A 16410-nucleotide genomic window follows, 5' to 3' on the forward strand; every position below is an offset into this window, starting at 1 on the left:
GTGTTTTTAAGATTTATTTATCGAAGAAGATACTGTTTACAAGTGTATGAAAGGTACGTAGTAATGAATATTTGATTTCTTTTTTATGAAAACTAGAGAACTATATTAAAAGAAGAAAAACTGCTATTTATCAAGAATTAATTAATTTCATCGATTAATCAATTCTTTCTATTGACATTGATCGATACCAAACATGTTAATTCATAATTAATACAACCAAGTAATTCTATACAAAATTTACTGATATAATTCATTTCGGCTTAAACCTTTGAATTAATATAGCCAAATGCAGAGAGGTTATGAAAGTGAAAGGACCTTAACAATTTTGATCCCATTTAATTTTATGAAAACTAGAGATTAACTATATATATTAAAAGAGATGTGCTAGGTTTTTTTATTTAAAAATATGGTAGCGTTTTTTATTTAAAAATATAGTAGCTTTTTTAAAATACTTTTTATTTAAAAATATATTAAAATAATATTTTTTATTTTAAAAAAATTATTTTTAACATATAAATATTAAAATAATTTAAAAACATAATTTTTTAATTTTTTTTTACCGAACTTCCATATGTAAAGCCATACTTAAATGGGCGCTTCAAAAGAAAGAGGGAAGGTGACATTTTACTGCCCCTCGATCCTCTCTCTCCTACCTGCAGCAGTCAGCAACCCTTACTAGATATTCATGGCGTCTTCTTCTTCTTCTTCTTCTTCTTTGTCTAGACCTGGTTGGGGTTACGATGTATTTCTAAGTTTTAGAGGTGAAGATACTCGCAAAAATTTTACGGATCATCTTTACACTGCTTTACACCATGCAAGAATCCATGCATTTCGAGATGACGACGAACTTCGTAGAGGTGAAGAAATCTCCTTGCAACTCCTCAAAGCAATTCAAGAATCCAAGATTTCTATAGTGGTTTTCTCTAAGGGCTATGCTTCCTCCACTTGGTGTCTTGCTGAACTTGAAAAGATTCTTGATTGCAGACACACAACTGGCCAGATTGTTCTACCTGTTTTCTATGATATCGATCCTTCTGATATTAGAAAACAGACGGGGAGTTTTGCTGAAGCCTTTGATAGACATGAAGAACGTTTTAAGGAAGAAATGGAGAAGGTCCAAAAGTGGAGAAAAGCTCTTATGGAGGCTGCAAATTTATCTGGGTTGGATCTTCGCAGTTTCGCAAATGGGTACTTTTTTTCTTTCCCTATATCCATAGCAAATGCTTATAACTTTTACTCTCATTACATTTTGTATTTTAAATTTGCATTAAATTCAAAAGATTATCTTTCATCCATGAGTGATGACTTTCTTTTTCTATGCACAGGCATGAATCAAAATTAATTCAAAAGATTGTTGAAGAAGTTTCTAGTAAACTGAATCCCAGATTTTTGTTTGACGATATGCCGCTGAAGAGGTTGAAGACAACAATGATATCTGGCGGTGGGCTGCTTGACGATGCTGAGGAGAAGCAGATAACAAATAGAGCTGTGCGGGATTGGCTGGCCGAGTATAAAGACGCTGTCTATGAAGCCGACGACTTCTTGGATGAGATTGCTTATGAAGCTCTACGGCAGGAGTTGGAAGCTGAAGCTCAAACCTTCATTAAACCACTTGAAATAATGGGGTTGAGAGAGATAGAAGAAAAATCAAGAGGCCTCCAGGAGAGTCTAGATTACTTAGTAAAACAAAAGGATGCCCTTGGTTTGATCAACCGCACTGGAAAAGAACCATCATCGCCTAAAAGACGAACAACTTCTCTGGTGGATGAACGTGGTGTTTATGGTAGAGATGATGACAGGGAAGCAATACTGAAGTTGCTTCTATCAGATGATGCAAATGGACAAAACCTAGGTGTCGTTCCCATAGTGGGAATGGGCGGGGCTGGTAAAACCACGCTCGCTCAGCTTGTATACAATCACAGCAGAGTACAAGAGCGGTTCGGTCTCAAAGCTTGGGTTTGTGTTTCAGAAGATTTCAGTGTTTCGAAGTTAACCAAGGTTATCCTTGAGGGGTTCGGTTCAAAGCCTGATTTTGATAATCTGGATCCCCTCCAGCTTCAGTTGAAGGAGAGATTGCGGGGAAAGAAATTCTTGCTTGTTTTAGATGACGTTTGGGAGGAAGATTATGCTGAGTGGGACAATTTGCTTACCCCCCTGAAGTGCGGAGCACAAGGGAGTAAGATTCTTGTCACAACACGGAATGAAAGTGTAGCAACAGTCATGAGAACTGTTCCAACTCATTATCTAAAAGAATTAACGGAAGACAGCTGCTGGGCCGTGTTTGCGACTCATGCATTTCGAGGTGAAAATCCCAATGCTTATGAAGAGTTACAAGAAATTGGTAGAGCAATAGCGAGAAAGTGTGAAGGCCTTCCTCTAGCTGCAATAACACTCGGAGGTCTGCTACGCACCAAAAGAGATGTCGAGGAGTGGGAGAAGATATTGAAAAGCAATCTATGGGATTTACCCAATGACGATATCCTCCCAGCTTTGAGATTAAGTTATCTTTATCTCCTGCCACATATGAAGCAATGTTTTGCTTATTGTGCCATATTTCCGAAAGACTATTCATTTCAAAAGGATGAGTTAGTGCTCCTGTGGATGGCAGAGGGCTTCTTAGTCCACTCTGTAGATGATGAGATGGAAAAGGCAGGTGCTGAGTGCTTTGATGATCTCTTGTCAAGGTCGTTTTTCCAGCAATCAAGTGCCTCTCCCTCATCATTTGTGATGCACGATATCATGCATGACTTGGCTACACATGTGTCCGGTCAATTTTGCTTCGGCCCGAATAATTCTTCCAAGGCGACTAGAAGGACCCGACATTTATCACTCGTAGCAGGTACGCCACATACTGAAGATTGTTCTTTCAGCAAGAAATTAGAAAACATCCGTGAAGCTCAGCTTCTACGCACATTCCAAACTTATCCACACAATTGGATCTGTCCTCCCGAATTTTATAATGAGATCTTTCAGTCAACACATTGTCGCCTACGAGTGCTATTCATGACTAATTGTAGAGATGCATCTGTGTTGTCATGTTCAATTAGCAAGTTGAAGCATTTGCGGTATTTGGATCTTTCCTGGTCAGATTTAGTAACGTTGCCTGAAGAAGCGAGTACTCTTCTCAATTTGCAAACGTTGATCTTGGAATATTGCAAACAACTTGCTAGTCTACCTGATCTTGGAAATTTGAAGTATTTACGACATCTGAATCTTCAAAGAACAGGAATCGAAAGGTTGCCTGCATCTCTGGAAAGGTTAATCAACTTGCGGTATCTTAACATCAAATACACGCCTTTGAAAGAGATGCCACCACATATAGGTCAACTGGCAAAGCTCCAAAAGTTGACTGACTTTCTCGTGGGAAGACAGAGTGAGACTAGCATTAAAGAATTGGGAAAGCTACGACATCTACGGGGAGAACTTCATATTGGGAACCTTCAAAATGTGGTGGATGCTCGGGATGCTGTTGAGGCAAATTTGAAAGGTAGAGAGCACCTTGATGAGCTGAGGTTTACATGGGATGGTGACACTCATGACCCGCAACACATAACAAGCACACTTGAGAAATTAGAGCCAAATAGAAATGTGAAGGATCTTCAGATTGATGGTTATGGAGGTTTAAGGTTTCCGGAGTGGGTAGGAGAGTCCTCTTTCTCAAATATAGTGTCCTTGAAGCTCAGTAGATGTACAAACTGCACCTCCTTACCACCGCTCGGGCAATTAGCTTCTTTAGAGTATCTCTCAATTCAAGCATTCGATAAAGTTGTGACTGTGGGCTCTGAGTTCTATGGGAATTGTACTGCTATGAAGAAGCCATTTGAATCCCTCAAAACATTATTTTTTGAAAGGATGCCAGAGTGGCGGGAGTGGATTTCAGACGAAGGCAGCCGGGAAGCCTACCCTCTTCTTCGGGATCTTTTCATCAGTAATTGCCCCAACCTTACAAAGGCGCTACCTGGTCACCACCTTCCAAGTTTAACAACACTTTCAATTGGAGGATGTGAGCAGCTCGCGACTCCACTTCCTAGGTGTCCAATCATCAATTCAATTTACTTGCGCGATGCTTCTCGTACTCTGGGCTGGAGGGAATTAGATTTACTTTCAGGGTTGCACTCTCTCTATGTTTCTCGATTCAACTTCCAAGACTCCCTACTCAAGGAAATCGAGCAAATGGTATTTTCACCCACTGATATAGGAGATATTGCAATCGACGGCGTTGCTTCTCTCAAATGCATCCCACTGGACTTTTTCCCCAAGCTAAATTCTCTTTCTATCTTTAACTGTCCAGATCTCGGATCACTCTGTGCACATGAAAGACCTCTCAATGAGCTCAAATCTCTTCATTCTTTGGAAATCGAGCAGTGCCCTAAATTAGTTTCATTTCCCAAAGGAGGATTACCTGCTCCAGTCTTAACACAACTTACGTTACGACATTGCAGAAACTTGAAGCGGTTGCCTGAGAGCATGCATTCCCTCCTCCCATCCCTTAACCATTTGCTAATAAGTGATTGTTTAGAACTTGAGTTGTGTCCAGAAGGGGGTTTTCCCTCCAAATTACAATCACTTGAGATTTGGAAATGCAACAAACTCATTGCAGGCCGCATGCAATGGGGCTTGCAAACGCTCCCTTCGCTTTCACACTTTACAATTGGTGGCCACGAAAATATTGAATCCTTCCCTGAAGAGATGCTTCTGCCCTCAAGTCTTACATCTCTTACAATCCATTCCCTAGAACACCTGAAATATCTTGACTACAAGGGACTTCAACACCTCACCTCTCTTACAGAATTAGTGATATTTCGCTGCCCTATGCTTGAGTCCATGCCAGAAGAAGGGTTGCCCTCCTCCCTTTCTTCTCTTGTAATTAACAATTGTCCTATGCTGGGTGAAAGTTGTGAAAGGGAGAAAGGTAAAGATTGGCCCAAGATTTCTCACATTCCTCGCATAGTTATTTTCCCAACATCAGCGGAGCAAAAGAGTAGCAGTTAAAAGGAGCTACTAAATAGTTTATTTTCTACTAAATATATTGAGGTATTGCTACTAAATAGTTTATTTTCTTTTCAGTAATCAAAGGCAATTTCAGTTAAAATTTGTCATGTTCCACTATTAATTCTATGCTTTTTTTTAGGCAGGATCCAAATCCAACTTTCCACTTACAGTTCATGAAGGGTTTGTCACCCTTCCTTCTTGCCAGAACAATATGCACAGGATAAAATTGATCTGCTTGCTCCCTCAGGTATGACTCATTGTGAAAATTGAACTTTTCCATTCGATGTTCTTTCTCAGTTACTCTGTATTTCTCCACCATTATTAATTCTTTGCATTTTCATGTCAGTATCACCAATTGCCCATTGCAGAGTGGAGCACCATAGTTTCACAAAACAAGATTGCTTTGCCTGCAAACCAACAGGTTTTTCAAATATCATTACGTAGCTATTTGTGTATTTTACGTATCCTTTCCATGCTCTTGGTCTAAATCCTCCATTGTTTCTTTGCAGGATTCTGATCCAAATTTTCTTCTACAAGCGTGAGCGGCTCATAAGTTTGGATGAATGAAATACAGATATTTTCTTCCTATTGTCTCTCATTCCTCTTCATATACAACATAAATAATCATCATTCTATTTCAATATCTTTTTTGCTATAATTAATTTTTAAAGTTGATTTGATTAGTATTGTACTTTTCTCATTCTAACATTTGTGGTTAGAACAAAGTAATTTTCACTGGATTTTGGTTCAAATTCGTTACATAAATTGCTTCTTAAAAAAAATTAACAATTTAAACAAGACAGGGAGAATGATCAATAGGAGCTGCTGCTGCTGTTTCTGAATGGCAAGCATTGCCTGAATTTGTTGCCGCCTCCTTAATTTTTCAATCATTTCCTGAGGTGTCATTCTCTGGGGTTTCACTGGACAATTTAAACAATTTAAAGGTCATTTCAATACCTTTGGCTTCTTTCCTTTGAATCCAAATTCAAATCCTACTATTGTTCCTCTATCCTGTAATTCTGCTGCGAATAAAGACATGCTTAGTGAAATATTAAATTCAATACCTTTGGATCATCACATGCTTCAGATTTTGAATTTAGTAATAGCAAATCCATTGCTAAAAAGGATTAAAAAAATATTAAATTATTTAAGTAATCTGCAACGGATTTTTCATTGTTGACGCGGCAAAATCAAATCTGCAACTGATTCAAAATATAAATTAAAGCCTTAATTATATAAAATCTCCATTCTCTCCTTTTCTGCATCTTCAAAAATTCAAATTTTTTTCTCCATCTCTTTCTCTAATCCATTCGCCTTCTTCAAAAATTCAAAATCCAAAAACTTTTGATTTATCTTTTTTTATTATTATTTAACTTTGATTAAAAAACATTTATTCCATATAAAGCTGAAGTTAAAAAACAATTTTGGAGTGCAGGCAAGGCTTTTTCCAGTCAAATTTATTTTATGGTGCACAGGGTTATTCTTGAAGTTAACTTTCATAAAAGAAGCAGATACAAAAGGAGGAGATAATATAAAATTCGTCCGTATTGGAATCACAATTCAGAATCAAGTGAAAGTGGCCAATGTCACTCAAGAGAGCAGGCACTTGCAAATCTACTAATAATTATTGGAGCATCACCCTTTCGCACAATCAACAGAAAGGATTAAAGCACAGAAAGTCATCATCTCGAGAACTCACAGCAAAGAGTTCAATGTTGTAGTAGATATGTAGCTATATTAACAACATTAATACTTCCAGAATGCACAAATGCGACTTCTTGATAGTTACGCTGCTAAAGACATTTACAAATCCCCATCAATACTGGTGTTTATTCCTCATGACCCTCATTTGGTGATGATCCAGTGAGCTGACAATAAAAGAAAACCTCGGCATTACCAGTAAATCGATATAATCGCCATTGCAAGCATAATGCATGCATGGAAGAGATTCAGGTAGGAATTACCCTTGTCTTCATTGAGAGGCTTTAACCTCCCTAGCTCCTTCATCTGCAGGCCCATTGTTTGATGCATCCTCTGAAGCGTTTAAGCAAGGATTGCTTTTACACTGACTGACAGCCTGAGCATTGGTCAAGAGACTAGAAAGTTGAGACCCCTTTTGCGAAAAGTTTGGTTTACTTTTTGGAGTCTCAGGCAGGCTTGCCGTTGACAGCTTTGCTAGGCCCATTGTCTTGTGCTCACACGGGAGCTTAGTTGAAAAAGGTGATTCAGGTGTATCAGGATGCTTCCCAGGAATATCCATCGGTCTATGAAACAGTAAATGAGCCACAGTCCGGTCTACGGGATTGGTCTCTGTTTCCACCTCAGGCATCTTAACCACCCTGCAGTATACTCATAAAATCCATGAGGAAAATGACAGGCAAGTTTGAGATTGCCATACTCTAAACAAATTGATAAACAAATTGATAAACACTTGATTAATTTTGTGCAAGCAAATTGAGTAATTTGAATTGGGAAGGACGAGGTGTAAAGGAACAAACCCGTTGGAATAAGAAACAATCACATTGTCGTAGACAACAAAAAATCGAGTTTCAGATCAAAACAATTTAGAAATGCATTAAAATAATATTTTTTATTTTTTTAAAATTATTTTTAACACCATCATATCAAAACGATATGAAAACATAAAAAAATTTATTTTATGCAAAAAAAAATTGAATTTTGAGGGAACCAAACATGCTCTAGCTACAAATGTCAGTTTAATATCTGCCTCTACCTAGGTCGGCCTACAATACCAAAGCTTCTCTCCTACAAATGTCAGTTTAGTATCTGCTTCTACCTAGGTTGGCCTACATACAATACCAAAGCTTCTCTCAACTAAATCAAGAAATGATGACCAGCACTCACAATCATAACAGAACCAATGGAAGCGAACTACTACATAGTTGATCAACAAGGTCAAATTCAGTCAAGTTTTTAAGGAAATCCAGTGAAAGAGGAACCTAAAATTTTCTGTTCAGATTTTCTTCAACTTCTAAGAACAAGCACGGCCTTAATTGAATTGTTTCAGTCACTATTCCTCCATTGTAAATAGAAGATACCACTTTCAATATTCATTTCTAGAACGAGAAAGGAAAACAGAAGATGGTGATGGCATTAAAAGATCCTAATTTAACATTTCCATAGAGAAAAAATGTTAAGAAAAAAGAGAGGATAGATTAAATTTGAAAACAGAAGCATGAGAAATGCATTGCCTTAACCAACCTTCTTTGACTGCTGGTTTCCTCTTTTGCAGCAACTTGTTCGTCCCTGCTACTATTGTTTGTGCTGCCAGTATCACTAGCATAATGCCTTTGCATTGCACTTTGAGCCAGCCGGAACAAGCTATCCCGAATACAAAGTCTAATTCTGACATCCAACTGTTGTAAAACATTGGTTTGGAATTGTAACCAAGTACAAATTATTTAGCAGGGAAAGAATGCACTAGTACGTGAAGCATACCTTTGAAATAATATCTTGAAGCCTGTAGAGTACCGTGTCCTCCATTGAATAATCATTAACCGCCAGAGAGATTGTATTGGAATCATCTTGCTCAATAGGTGAGTTTGGGTCAAATGAAGCAAGTGTACTTAGATCCTCTACTTCAAGGTCAGCTCCTTCAACATGCTGAATTTGATTTTCTTGGGAACACTTTTGATGAACAAGCTGCTGCTGCTGTTTCTGAATGGCAAGCATTGCCTGAATTTGTTGCCGCCTCCTTAATTTTTCAATCTTTTCCTGAGGTGTCATTCTCTGGGGTTTCACTGGACAGTCAGCTAACTTGTTTATAGGATTTGCATTGCCTGAAGAAACTTCATAACCAGAAAGTTTAGGTCGATGATTAAATGACTAGAAATTTTGTTGGAAAGTCAGAAAACTTTAGCAGGATTCGCATTACCTGAAGAAACTTCATAACCAGAAGCTAAAGGTTGATGCTTAAAATCCCCAGACTGAATGTGGGACAACACAGGCATAGAATATGGAATTGTAATACTTCCGTATGCAGAAGGGGCCACAAATGGATTGGATATCTGCTGGTACTGCAACTGCTCGGAACCCTGTAGCTGCTTCTGTTGGCTGAGAATTGAAGGGGGAGAAGATTGCATAATTTGGGGTGCAAAATGATTCTTAAGCTGACAGGCTGGGATTCCAGATGAAGTCCAGTTTCCATAAAAATCTTGGGATGATTTCAGTTCACCTTTTTCTTCCAGTTTTTCCCGACCTTTCAAGATCTTCTTTTGCCTGTAAGTCTGGTCACAGAACTATAATAAATAGACAAATTACTTATAGAATAGATCAACGTTTTAACCATCTAGACCTGCAGCGGAGAGTGACTAAGGCACAGTTAGTATTTTAATTCAGTACATGGTTTGTAAGGATATATTCAATGTTATTTTTTTTTTTTAACTGTAACTTACGATCCAAAGGGCTTCTATTGTTCAGAATATATTGAGGTATTAGCTAAACTATGCCAAGGAAACAGAATTTGCATGTCCCTGGGAAGAGTGGATGTCATGCTAGAAATATAAGTAACTGATGCCTCCTGAATTTTCACATGTTATTCCTTTCTCCTTCCTACTAACAGAAAACCACACAATGGCTTTACTTTAGGCAATCGATATCATGGTTAAGTCATGGATTTGACATCCAGGATAACTTAATTGATGCATTATTGAAGTCATGACTAAATCATGTAAATCCATATTCACCCAACATCCAAGTTTATTCTCATTCCAAAAAATAAAACTAAAAATAATAGCAAGAAATATGGAGAGACGAAGAGGAATTTAAATAATATAATTTCTCTTTTCTGTCGCCATTTGCCATTCCAGATTAATATGTGGAAACCACACTGTATTAGTGAAAGGATCACAATATCAAGATTTTCCAACTTCAATTCACTGATCTAACTTTTCTTGAATCCTGGACAAAAGAACTTAGAGCGTCAAAAGATCATAGCAGGATTCTAAAAAACAAAAATTGTATTTGGTGCTTATTGAGTCTAAAAGTTATCCTGAATGAAAAGGGGGGAAATCAGTAACATGTCTGGTTCAGTATCAAGATTTTGAAAATACCAAAAGGAAGAAAAAAAAAAGGTACCTTGTTTGCCAATTCATTTGGCAAAGCACCATTTTCTTCCGTCAGTTGAGAGTTAGCCGCCGTGTTCTTTCCCACAACAGCCAAATCTGTCTGCAAAAGCACAAAAAAATAAAATAAAAAATGCTAAGCTTCTCTCAGCTCCTGCACTTGAGCATGAGGCATTAATAAGTAAACTCATCACTGAAAATTGAGTAACTATACCTGCTCCTTCAGTATAGGCTTGTTTTCAGCTTCATCATATTCTACATGATCAAGGCTTGCCTGAGTATTCTGCAGACCATGAGATGCAGGATCGTTCATTTTTCCATACCCAAGGGTAAACAGCCGGTCCTCTTCTTGTGCATACTCTTCTCTCGAAGCCACAGATATTGGAAAGGGCTTTACCGGGCTGTTAGTTATATCTTTAGAAGAAGACCATAGCTCATCCGCATTACCAAGATTTACATTGCCAAATATTGGGTCATCATTGCTGCAAAATCACCACTTGTGAGGATATTGAGTCAGATGGTTATCACTGTTCTCCAACAAAATCAAGATAAAATATAAAACATAAGAACACAGTGAAGAACAGAAATGCAGGAAAGCCCTTCCACTATTGAACAAGCTCACCAATTCCTTACAAATCCAGTGCTGCTATATTACATTCTTTCTGCCATTTATACTTGTAATTGAGGATATTGTGCTGCTAAAAACTGGCTTCCTTCAGGTTCTTTTCCCAATTAACCAAATCAAGCCAAGGATCAAAAACCACAAATTTTCAAACAACTAGTCATTTTTTGTTAGTGTTGCTTTTAGCAGACAGCACTTATTTGGAAAAGGATATAGATCCAAAACAGAAGAAACTACATTTATTAAAAGAGTCTGGTTGTTTTTCCATCACAACAACACTCCTGTACTACATGATTCTTTTCTTCTGAAATGAAAATAGACAGTGAGCAAAATTATTTTGTTCGCGAAACTTTCAATTCACTTTCAGTAATAAGAAATTGTTCAAATTATCAGAATAATGAGATGTACAAGCTTCCATATCAGGGTGCTGCTGACCATCTTTCATTTAGGTGCAGAAAGTAAGAAATGGTAACTGTGCTTTACCTAAAAATTCGATCAAGATCATCAAAGCTTCCAATGCTAGCCCAGCCATAATCAACAAAATCACCTTGCTCTTTACCTTCATGGGAATTTTGAAAAATCTCAGTGTCCTTATCAAGATGATCTGTCTCCACATTAAAAAAAAAAAAGGAATTAGAATGACAGCAGCATGTACTATGCTATGAAAACATCACCAACTCATCACCCTATCTACATTTTTTCCTTGTAATTGAAATCTCATCACCTGCTGATGAATCAAGTTTGGTAATGTCAGTTAAATTGTTAGAGATTGAAGTTTCCAAGGAATCCTGCTCAGTTTTGGCAGCATTAGATGAGGACAAGTTAGGCCATCGGTCCATGTCAAGTCCTAAGGAAGAAGTTCCTTCACTTGTGTCAACATTCGAAATGCTCTCCAGCTTTCTGCCATCAGTATCAACTTTAGCCCCAGGTGCCTTCTGCTCACTAGATTTAATGGTGCTAGCTTCTTCATTCGATTCCTTTTTCTTGCAATAATCTTCACTTGCCTCTGGATATGGCACGATATGGTCATCACTATCATCAGCCTCACCCCATATTATGTTCGTAAGCTGAAAGGATAGTGAGTAAGCATCATCACTAAATGTGGGATACATGAGAAGAATGAAACAGTCACAAGTTAATCTCTGGGTAACTTAGCAAGACTATTTTTCCCAACATAATATTCTGAATAATGCACTAATTAATCAGTTCAGTTCCTTGTAAGGTGTGCGTGGGCACATATGAGCACACATGTGTGTACGAGAGAGAGTTGCTAGTGTCAATGAGTTGGGAACAAAATATTTAATTGAGTCATGCAGAAAATACTAAAATGTTCTCAATTGTGTTAAAAATAAAATAGAAAGTAGAAGCCGTTGGCATGATTCATTTAAAATTTGCAACAAAATTAAAAAGAGAAAAGAAAATAAAAGGAGGAGATGGCCCAAAGCATGCTCTCAATAAGATGAAGTACGACCTAAAGCTTCATTGCATGTACAGAGCACTTTGGAAACTTCAGTCTGGACAAATAAACCAAGGCAAAGTATCTTCTTTTTGGAACTAATTTCTTCACAGTAAGATATAACATCTAACGCTACCTGCATCACTTTCTCAAGGTCCTCTCTGACTCGAATGATCATAAACCTTCTCAAATCCAATTTAAAGAAGATTCCCTTTCTCACTATTCGTTGGTATTATTTGACACCAAGTTCACAACCAAACTTCACCAATAAGTGTCACCGGAGAAAGAAACTTAGGTGCCCTAATACCATAAATAAAACCTATTCAATAAAAATTAGACAATATTTTATAGCTGTACATCTATAACCAAAGTAAAAGGCCAAAATTCAAAATATCCAAAAGAAATATTACCTACTTATATGCCAAAAATGGCTAAAACTCTGAATCCTGAAAATGTGAATCAAAGGTATCTCTAACTGATGCACCATCAGCAGTCTCCTATTTTGACTTGTGATTAATGACCTAGCAGTTCACTTCAACAACATCATTGAAAGGTCCCTAGTGAACATAAGTTTGAATTTCAGACCCAGCAAGAAGAAGTACATTTTCCAGTAGGCATGCATATCACCTTTTTATCAATATCCATGGAAGACAAACCAAGCAATATCAAGTTTTTTTCTGCTGGATATCCAATAAAAAATACCTCAAAGTGTGAGCATCTTTAAGGAGGATATCACATTGCACCCCATCAACTGATCCACAAAAAAATTTGCATCTTTCCATCAGTTCCAAGCTACTTTGTAAGGAAAAGGGAGGGAAGTGCCTTCAAAGATACCTTCTTCATAGCTTCTTTAGATATGAATCCACACGACTTTCGTAATCACTATGCGCAGCTTCTCTTATCATCACAAGCTCCATCTCTTTACGCATCCTAACTTCAATCGCCGAATTCTTCCCTCAGTTCCCAAGAAAAAATATATTCTTCCCTCCTCCAGCCCTTTCCCTACATGTTTCCACCAGCTTCGTAGCAATACGGCCCGTGAAAACAACTCCCAAATTAAAACACTTGAGAAGCTCTAATAATTTTCCACAAAGACCTACTTTTCTTATTATTTCTTCACTCTATGTCAGTGTGCCACATTCAAATACTACTGATCGATTCTTCCTCGTCACAACCACTCACTTTCCCCTAAATCCCATACCACAACCACTCCTTAATCTTCAACTAAATCAATATCTCTCATCACTTATGAAAACTCCATCTAATTTACAAATGAATCACACCATTTGAACACTTTGCCAATTCCTAATTCCTTCAAAATTTTAATCCATTAAAAAAAAAAAACTGCAAGTCATGCTTTTTCACTTCAACACAGTTCTCCTTATAACCAATCTTCCAATATAACCATACTCTAAAACTAACCCATAATCCTAAAAAAAAAAACATTTCTTCTTCAAATTAGTCCTAAAAAACTTCAAAATACAAGTAACTATCCATTTTAAACAAGATCAGTGAAATCTAAAAGCAACCCACAAATCCAATTCACAAATCAACTGCATATTCCAAAATAGATAATGGAAAAAAAATGATTTAGTTACCTCTTCGTCGTTCCAATCAAACATAGCTAAAGAAACCAGAACAGATCACAAAACGAAAACCCAATTCACATATTATATCTTGAATTATCTCACACATCGCCAATCCTTCAAAACCTTCACCAAAAAAAGAAAAAAAGAAAACATTAACTTACGTTAAAACAAAAACATCAAAACCCCTTAACCCTAAAAACCAAACCAAGACAAAAACTTTACATGCAAAACAAGAAAACAAGAACCTTAACAGTTGTTAAAGAAGCAACCAAAAGAGTTTTCCAGAGACTGAAACAAGAGCATAAAAGAAAGGGAAAAGCCAAAGGGTTGTAGAGCACGTGAGAATCACGTGAGTTTGATTGGCTATTTGACTGACACGTGTGTTGACGACAGTATCTTAGTGTGTGGTTAGAATTTAAGGATAGATCTAATACTTGAACGTGATTGGTTAATTCGTGAGGAGTTTGATTTGAGTTTGATTTGGGTTGAATGTCATGTGAATTTGGAGAAATTTGGTAGGCAGGTCTAAGTTGTGGCTGTGGTTGCTTCGAGGGTTGGTTTCGCGCGTCGGTTTCTTGGGCCCATGTTGACCAAGTGGTGTTTTTTGGGATAGCCACGTTTTTGGATTTAAAAAAAAAACAGGAGAAGGATTATGAGAGTGGATTAATTATTAATTAGGTAATGATTGAGGATTAGGGTTTAAAGTAGGGGGTTAGGCCTTTTCACTCTTGACATAGGCCCTACGCATGTGATTTGTTGTTATTGTGCCATTTCATTAAATTCGTTCAAAATGTTTACAGACAAAAGATACCTATAAAATTTAAAAACGTTAGCTCTTTTTTCTTATTTTTTGAAAAAATTAAAATCTCACAACTAACCTATCCAAACATTGTTATAAAATCTAGGTTGCTCAATGGGTCAATTTGGATCCTATTATTGTCTTCAAAGTTGCACTAGTTTAAGTTTAAAAAATTAAAAACAAATTAATTCATTTAAAAACCTGGTTTTGATCTATAACCTTGTCAACTTGATTTAAACTAAATTCTAATTTTTTTATATTTTAATATATTTTTTATAAAAAAAATATATTTAAATTTGACGATTTTCATCAGTATTTCAACTTTACTTCATGTTAGATTTTATAACTACTTATCAAAATATTTTAAAAATCAATATAGGAATACTTCCTAAAAATTAAAAAAAAAATAAGATTTAATTTTAAATAACATATGAAGTACTTGGATATATCTCATAAATTTAAAAACAAATAAAAAACATTTTCACATCTCCCAAAAGAAAGAGAGTTCAAACCATAGTTTTTAGACTCGGCTTGATGGGCGGTCCAGTCCAAGGCTTGGGTTCTAGATTTTGACCAGGTCATTCGGGTCAATTTTTTTTAAAAAAAATCAAAACGACGTCATTTTAGTAAAGAAAACAAAAAACAAAAGTCAACGGGTTGCAATCGGGTTTTGTTGAGTCAACCGGGTCGCCGAGTCAACCCATCAGGTCACACTGGGTTTTTCTTTCCCCTAGTTTTTTCTTCAACTCGACCTGGTTCCAACCCCGGGTTCCGGGTTAGCCTGCCGGCCGGACCGGATTTCAAAATTATAGTTCAAATACCCCTACTCATGAACGCAAGAAAGCAAGAAAATGACACTTGAGGATCGAGCTCAGTGGTCAACTGTGTGACTTGTTCCGCCCCCGTCCCGAGTTCGATCCTCTATGTGCACGCCTGTCACCCCCGCGGTGCCTTACCTGCTCATTGGGCTTGCAGGATGCTCAGTGGGCCGTGGGGAATAGTCGTGGTGCCCGCAAGCTGGCCCGGACACCCCACGATAATTAAAAAAAAAAAGCAAGAAAAGGACTAAAAATACCCTCATGGGGATTGTTAAGAATATAGAAATATAACTCAAAATCATGATTAATATATCACCTCGTTTATCTTCATATCAAATATATCCTAACGTGTGTAGACGGGCGTGAAGAATTAAGCTATATTCTAACATCCAAATTATCTTCTTTTTTTTTTTTTATCTTTTTGATTTGTACAAAATTCAATAATTTACGTGTCAATCACTTAAAACCCAATAAAAAATCCTTTAAAATACAAAAAATATATAATTTTGAAAAGAAAAAGGGAATTTCAATTATTCCTTGAAGCATAATTTAGACTATTATATATCATTGTAATCACAGTTATAAAATTTAGCCTGGAAATTTAATTTAAAAATCTGTCAATTTAAAAATAAAATAATTTAATTTAAATTTGGTTAACTTAGGAGGTTAATATGTAAACAGTTGACCCGACCAAAATTAAGTTGATTTTTAAAATAAGTAATGGAAAACAATATCATTTTGGCTTTATTTTAAGAAAAGGTTAATCCACCTGACCTAATCTGGTTCTAGAACAAGTTTAATTACATTGACTCCAATAATTAGCCTTGAACCCAGTTGTAGAAAAACGAAGAAGGGAAGTATAACAAAACTGGGCTGAGAGGCCTATGGACATTAAATTGATTCTAGTCTTTATTAATGGGCTTGAGGCCTCAGCATGAACACCGGAAAAACAGTAAAAAAAAATTTTTAAAAAAAAAAGAAAAGAAAAGGAGGAGTAAAAATCAACCACGACTCCACTGGGGATCGAACCCAGAATCTCTGGTTCCGTAG

The 16410-nt window shown here is 36.8% G+C and overlaps 2 protein-coding genes across 17 annotated transcripts in view; one reads left to right on the top strand and one right to left on the bottom strand.

Moving 5' to 3' along the window:
* LOC18097194 (putative disease resistance RPP13-like protein 1) overlaps positions 1 to 6066 on the top strand; it is a 96588-nt gene extending 90522 nt beyond the window's left edge. Inside the window, exons 5-8 of the mRNA XM_052449818.1 lie at positions 3620 to 5034; positions 5132 to 5239; positions 5339 to 5413; positions 5502 to 6066. Coding sequence (XP_052305778.1) covers positions 3620 to 4992 — 1373 coding nt within the window. The 3' untranslated portion in view covers positions 4993 to 5034; positions 5132 to 5239; positions 5339 to 5413; positions 5502 to 6066. The remainder of the gene's footprint in view (positions 1 to 3619; positions 5035 to 5131; positions 5240 to 5338; positions 5414 to 5501) is intronic.
* The window catches only part of LOC18097188 (protein LNK2), a 126533-nt gene extending 112381 nt beyond the window's left edge, over positions 1 to 14152 (bottom strand). For 4 of the 16 annotated variants that reach the window (XM_052449830.1, XM_052449825.1, XM_052449823.1 and 1 more), the window contains exons 1-5: positions 13989 to 14152; positions 13753 to 13866; positions 11423 to 11765; positions 11182 to 11302; positions 10291 to 10558 (exon numbers count right to left, since the gene is read on the bottom strand). In XM_052449830.1, the coding sequence (XP_052305790.1) occupies positions 10291 to 10558; positions 11182 to 11302; positions 11423 to 11765; positions 13753 to 13776 (756 nt within the window). In that variant the 5' untranslated portion in view covers positions 13777 to 13866; positions 13989 to 14152. Of the gene's footprint in view, positions 1 to 6504; positions 6861 to 6956; positions 7332 to 8214; positions 8370 to 8451; positions 8802 to 8887; positions 9240 to 10089; positions 10180 to 10290; positions 10559 to 11181; positions 11303 to 11422; positions 11766 to 12856; positions 12906 to 12988; positions 13174 to 13752; positions 13873 to 13965 lie in introns of those variants that run through there. The other 12 variants (XM_052449827.1, XM_052449829.1, XM_052449828.1 and 9 more) reach the window with 8 other exon arrangements.
* Positions 14153 to 16410: the final 2258 nt, after the last annotated feature.

This window comes from Populus trichocarpa, unplaced genomic scaffold, assembly GCF_000002775.5.
Source record: "Populus trichocarpa isolate Nisqually-1 unplaced genomic scaffold, P.trichocarpa_v4.1 scaffold_67, whole genome shotgun sequence".
NCBI classification, from domain to species: Eukaryota; Viridiplantae; Streptophyta; class Magnoliopsida; order Malpighiales; family Salicaceae; genus Populus; species Populus trichocarpa.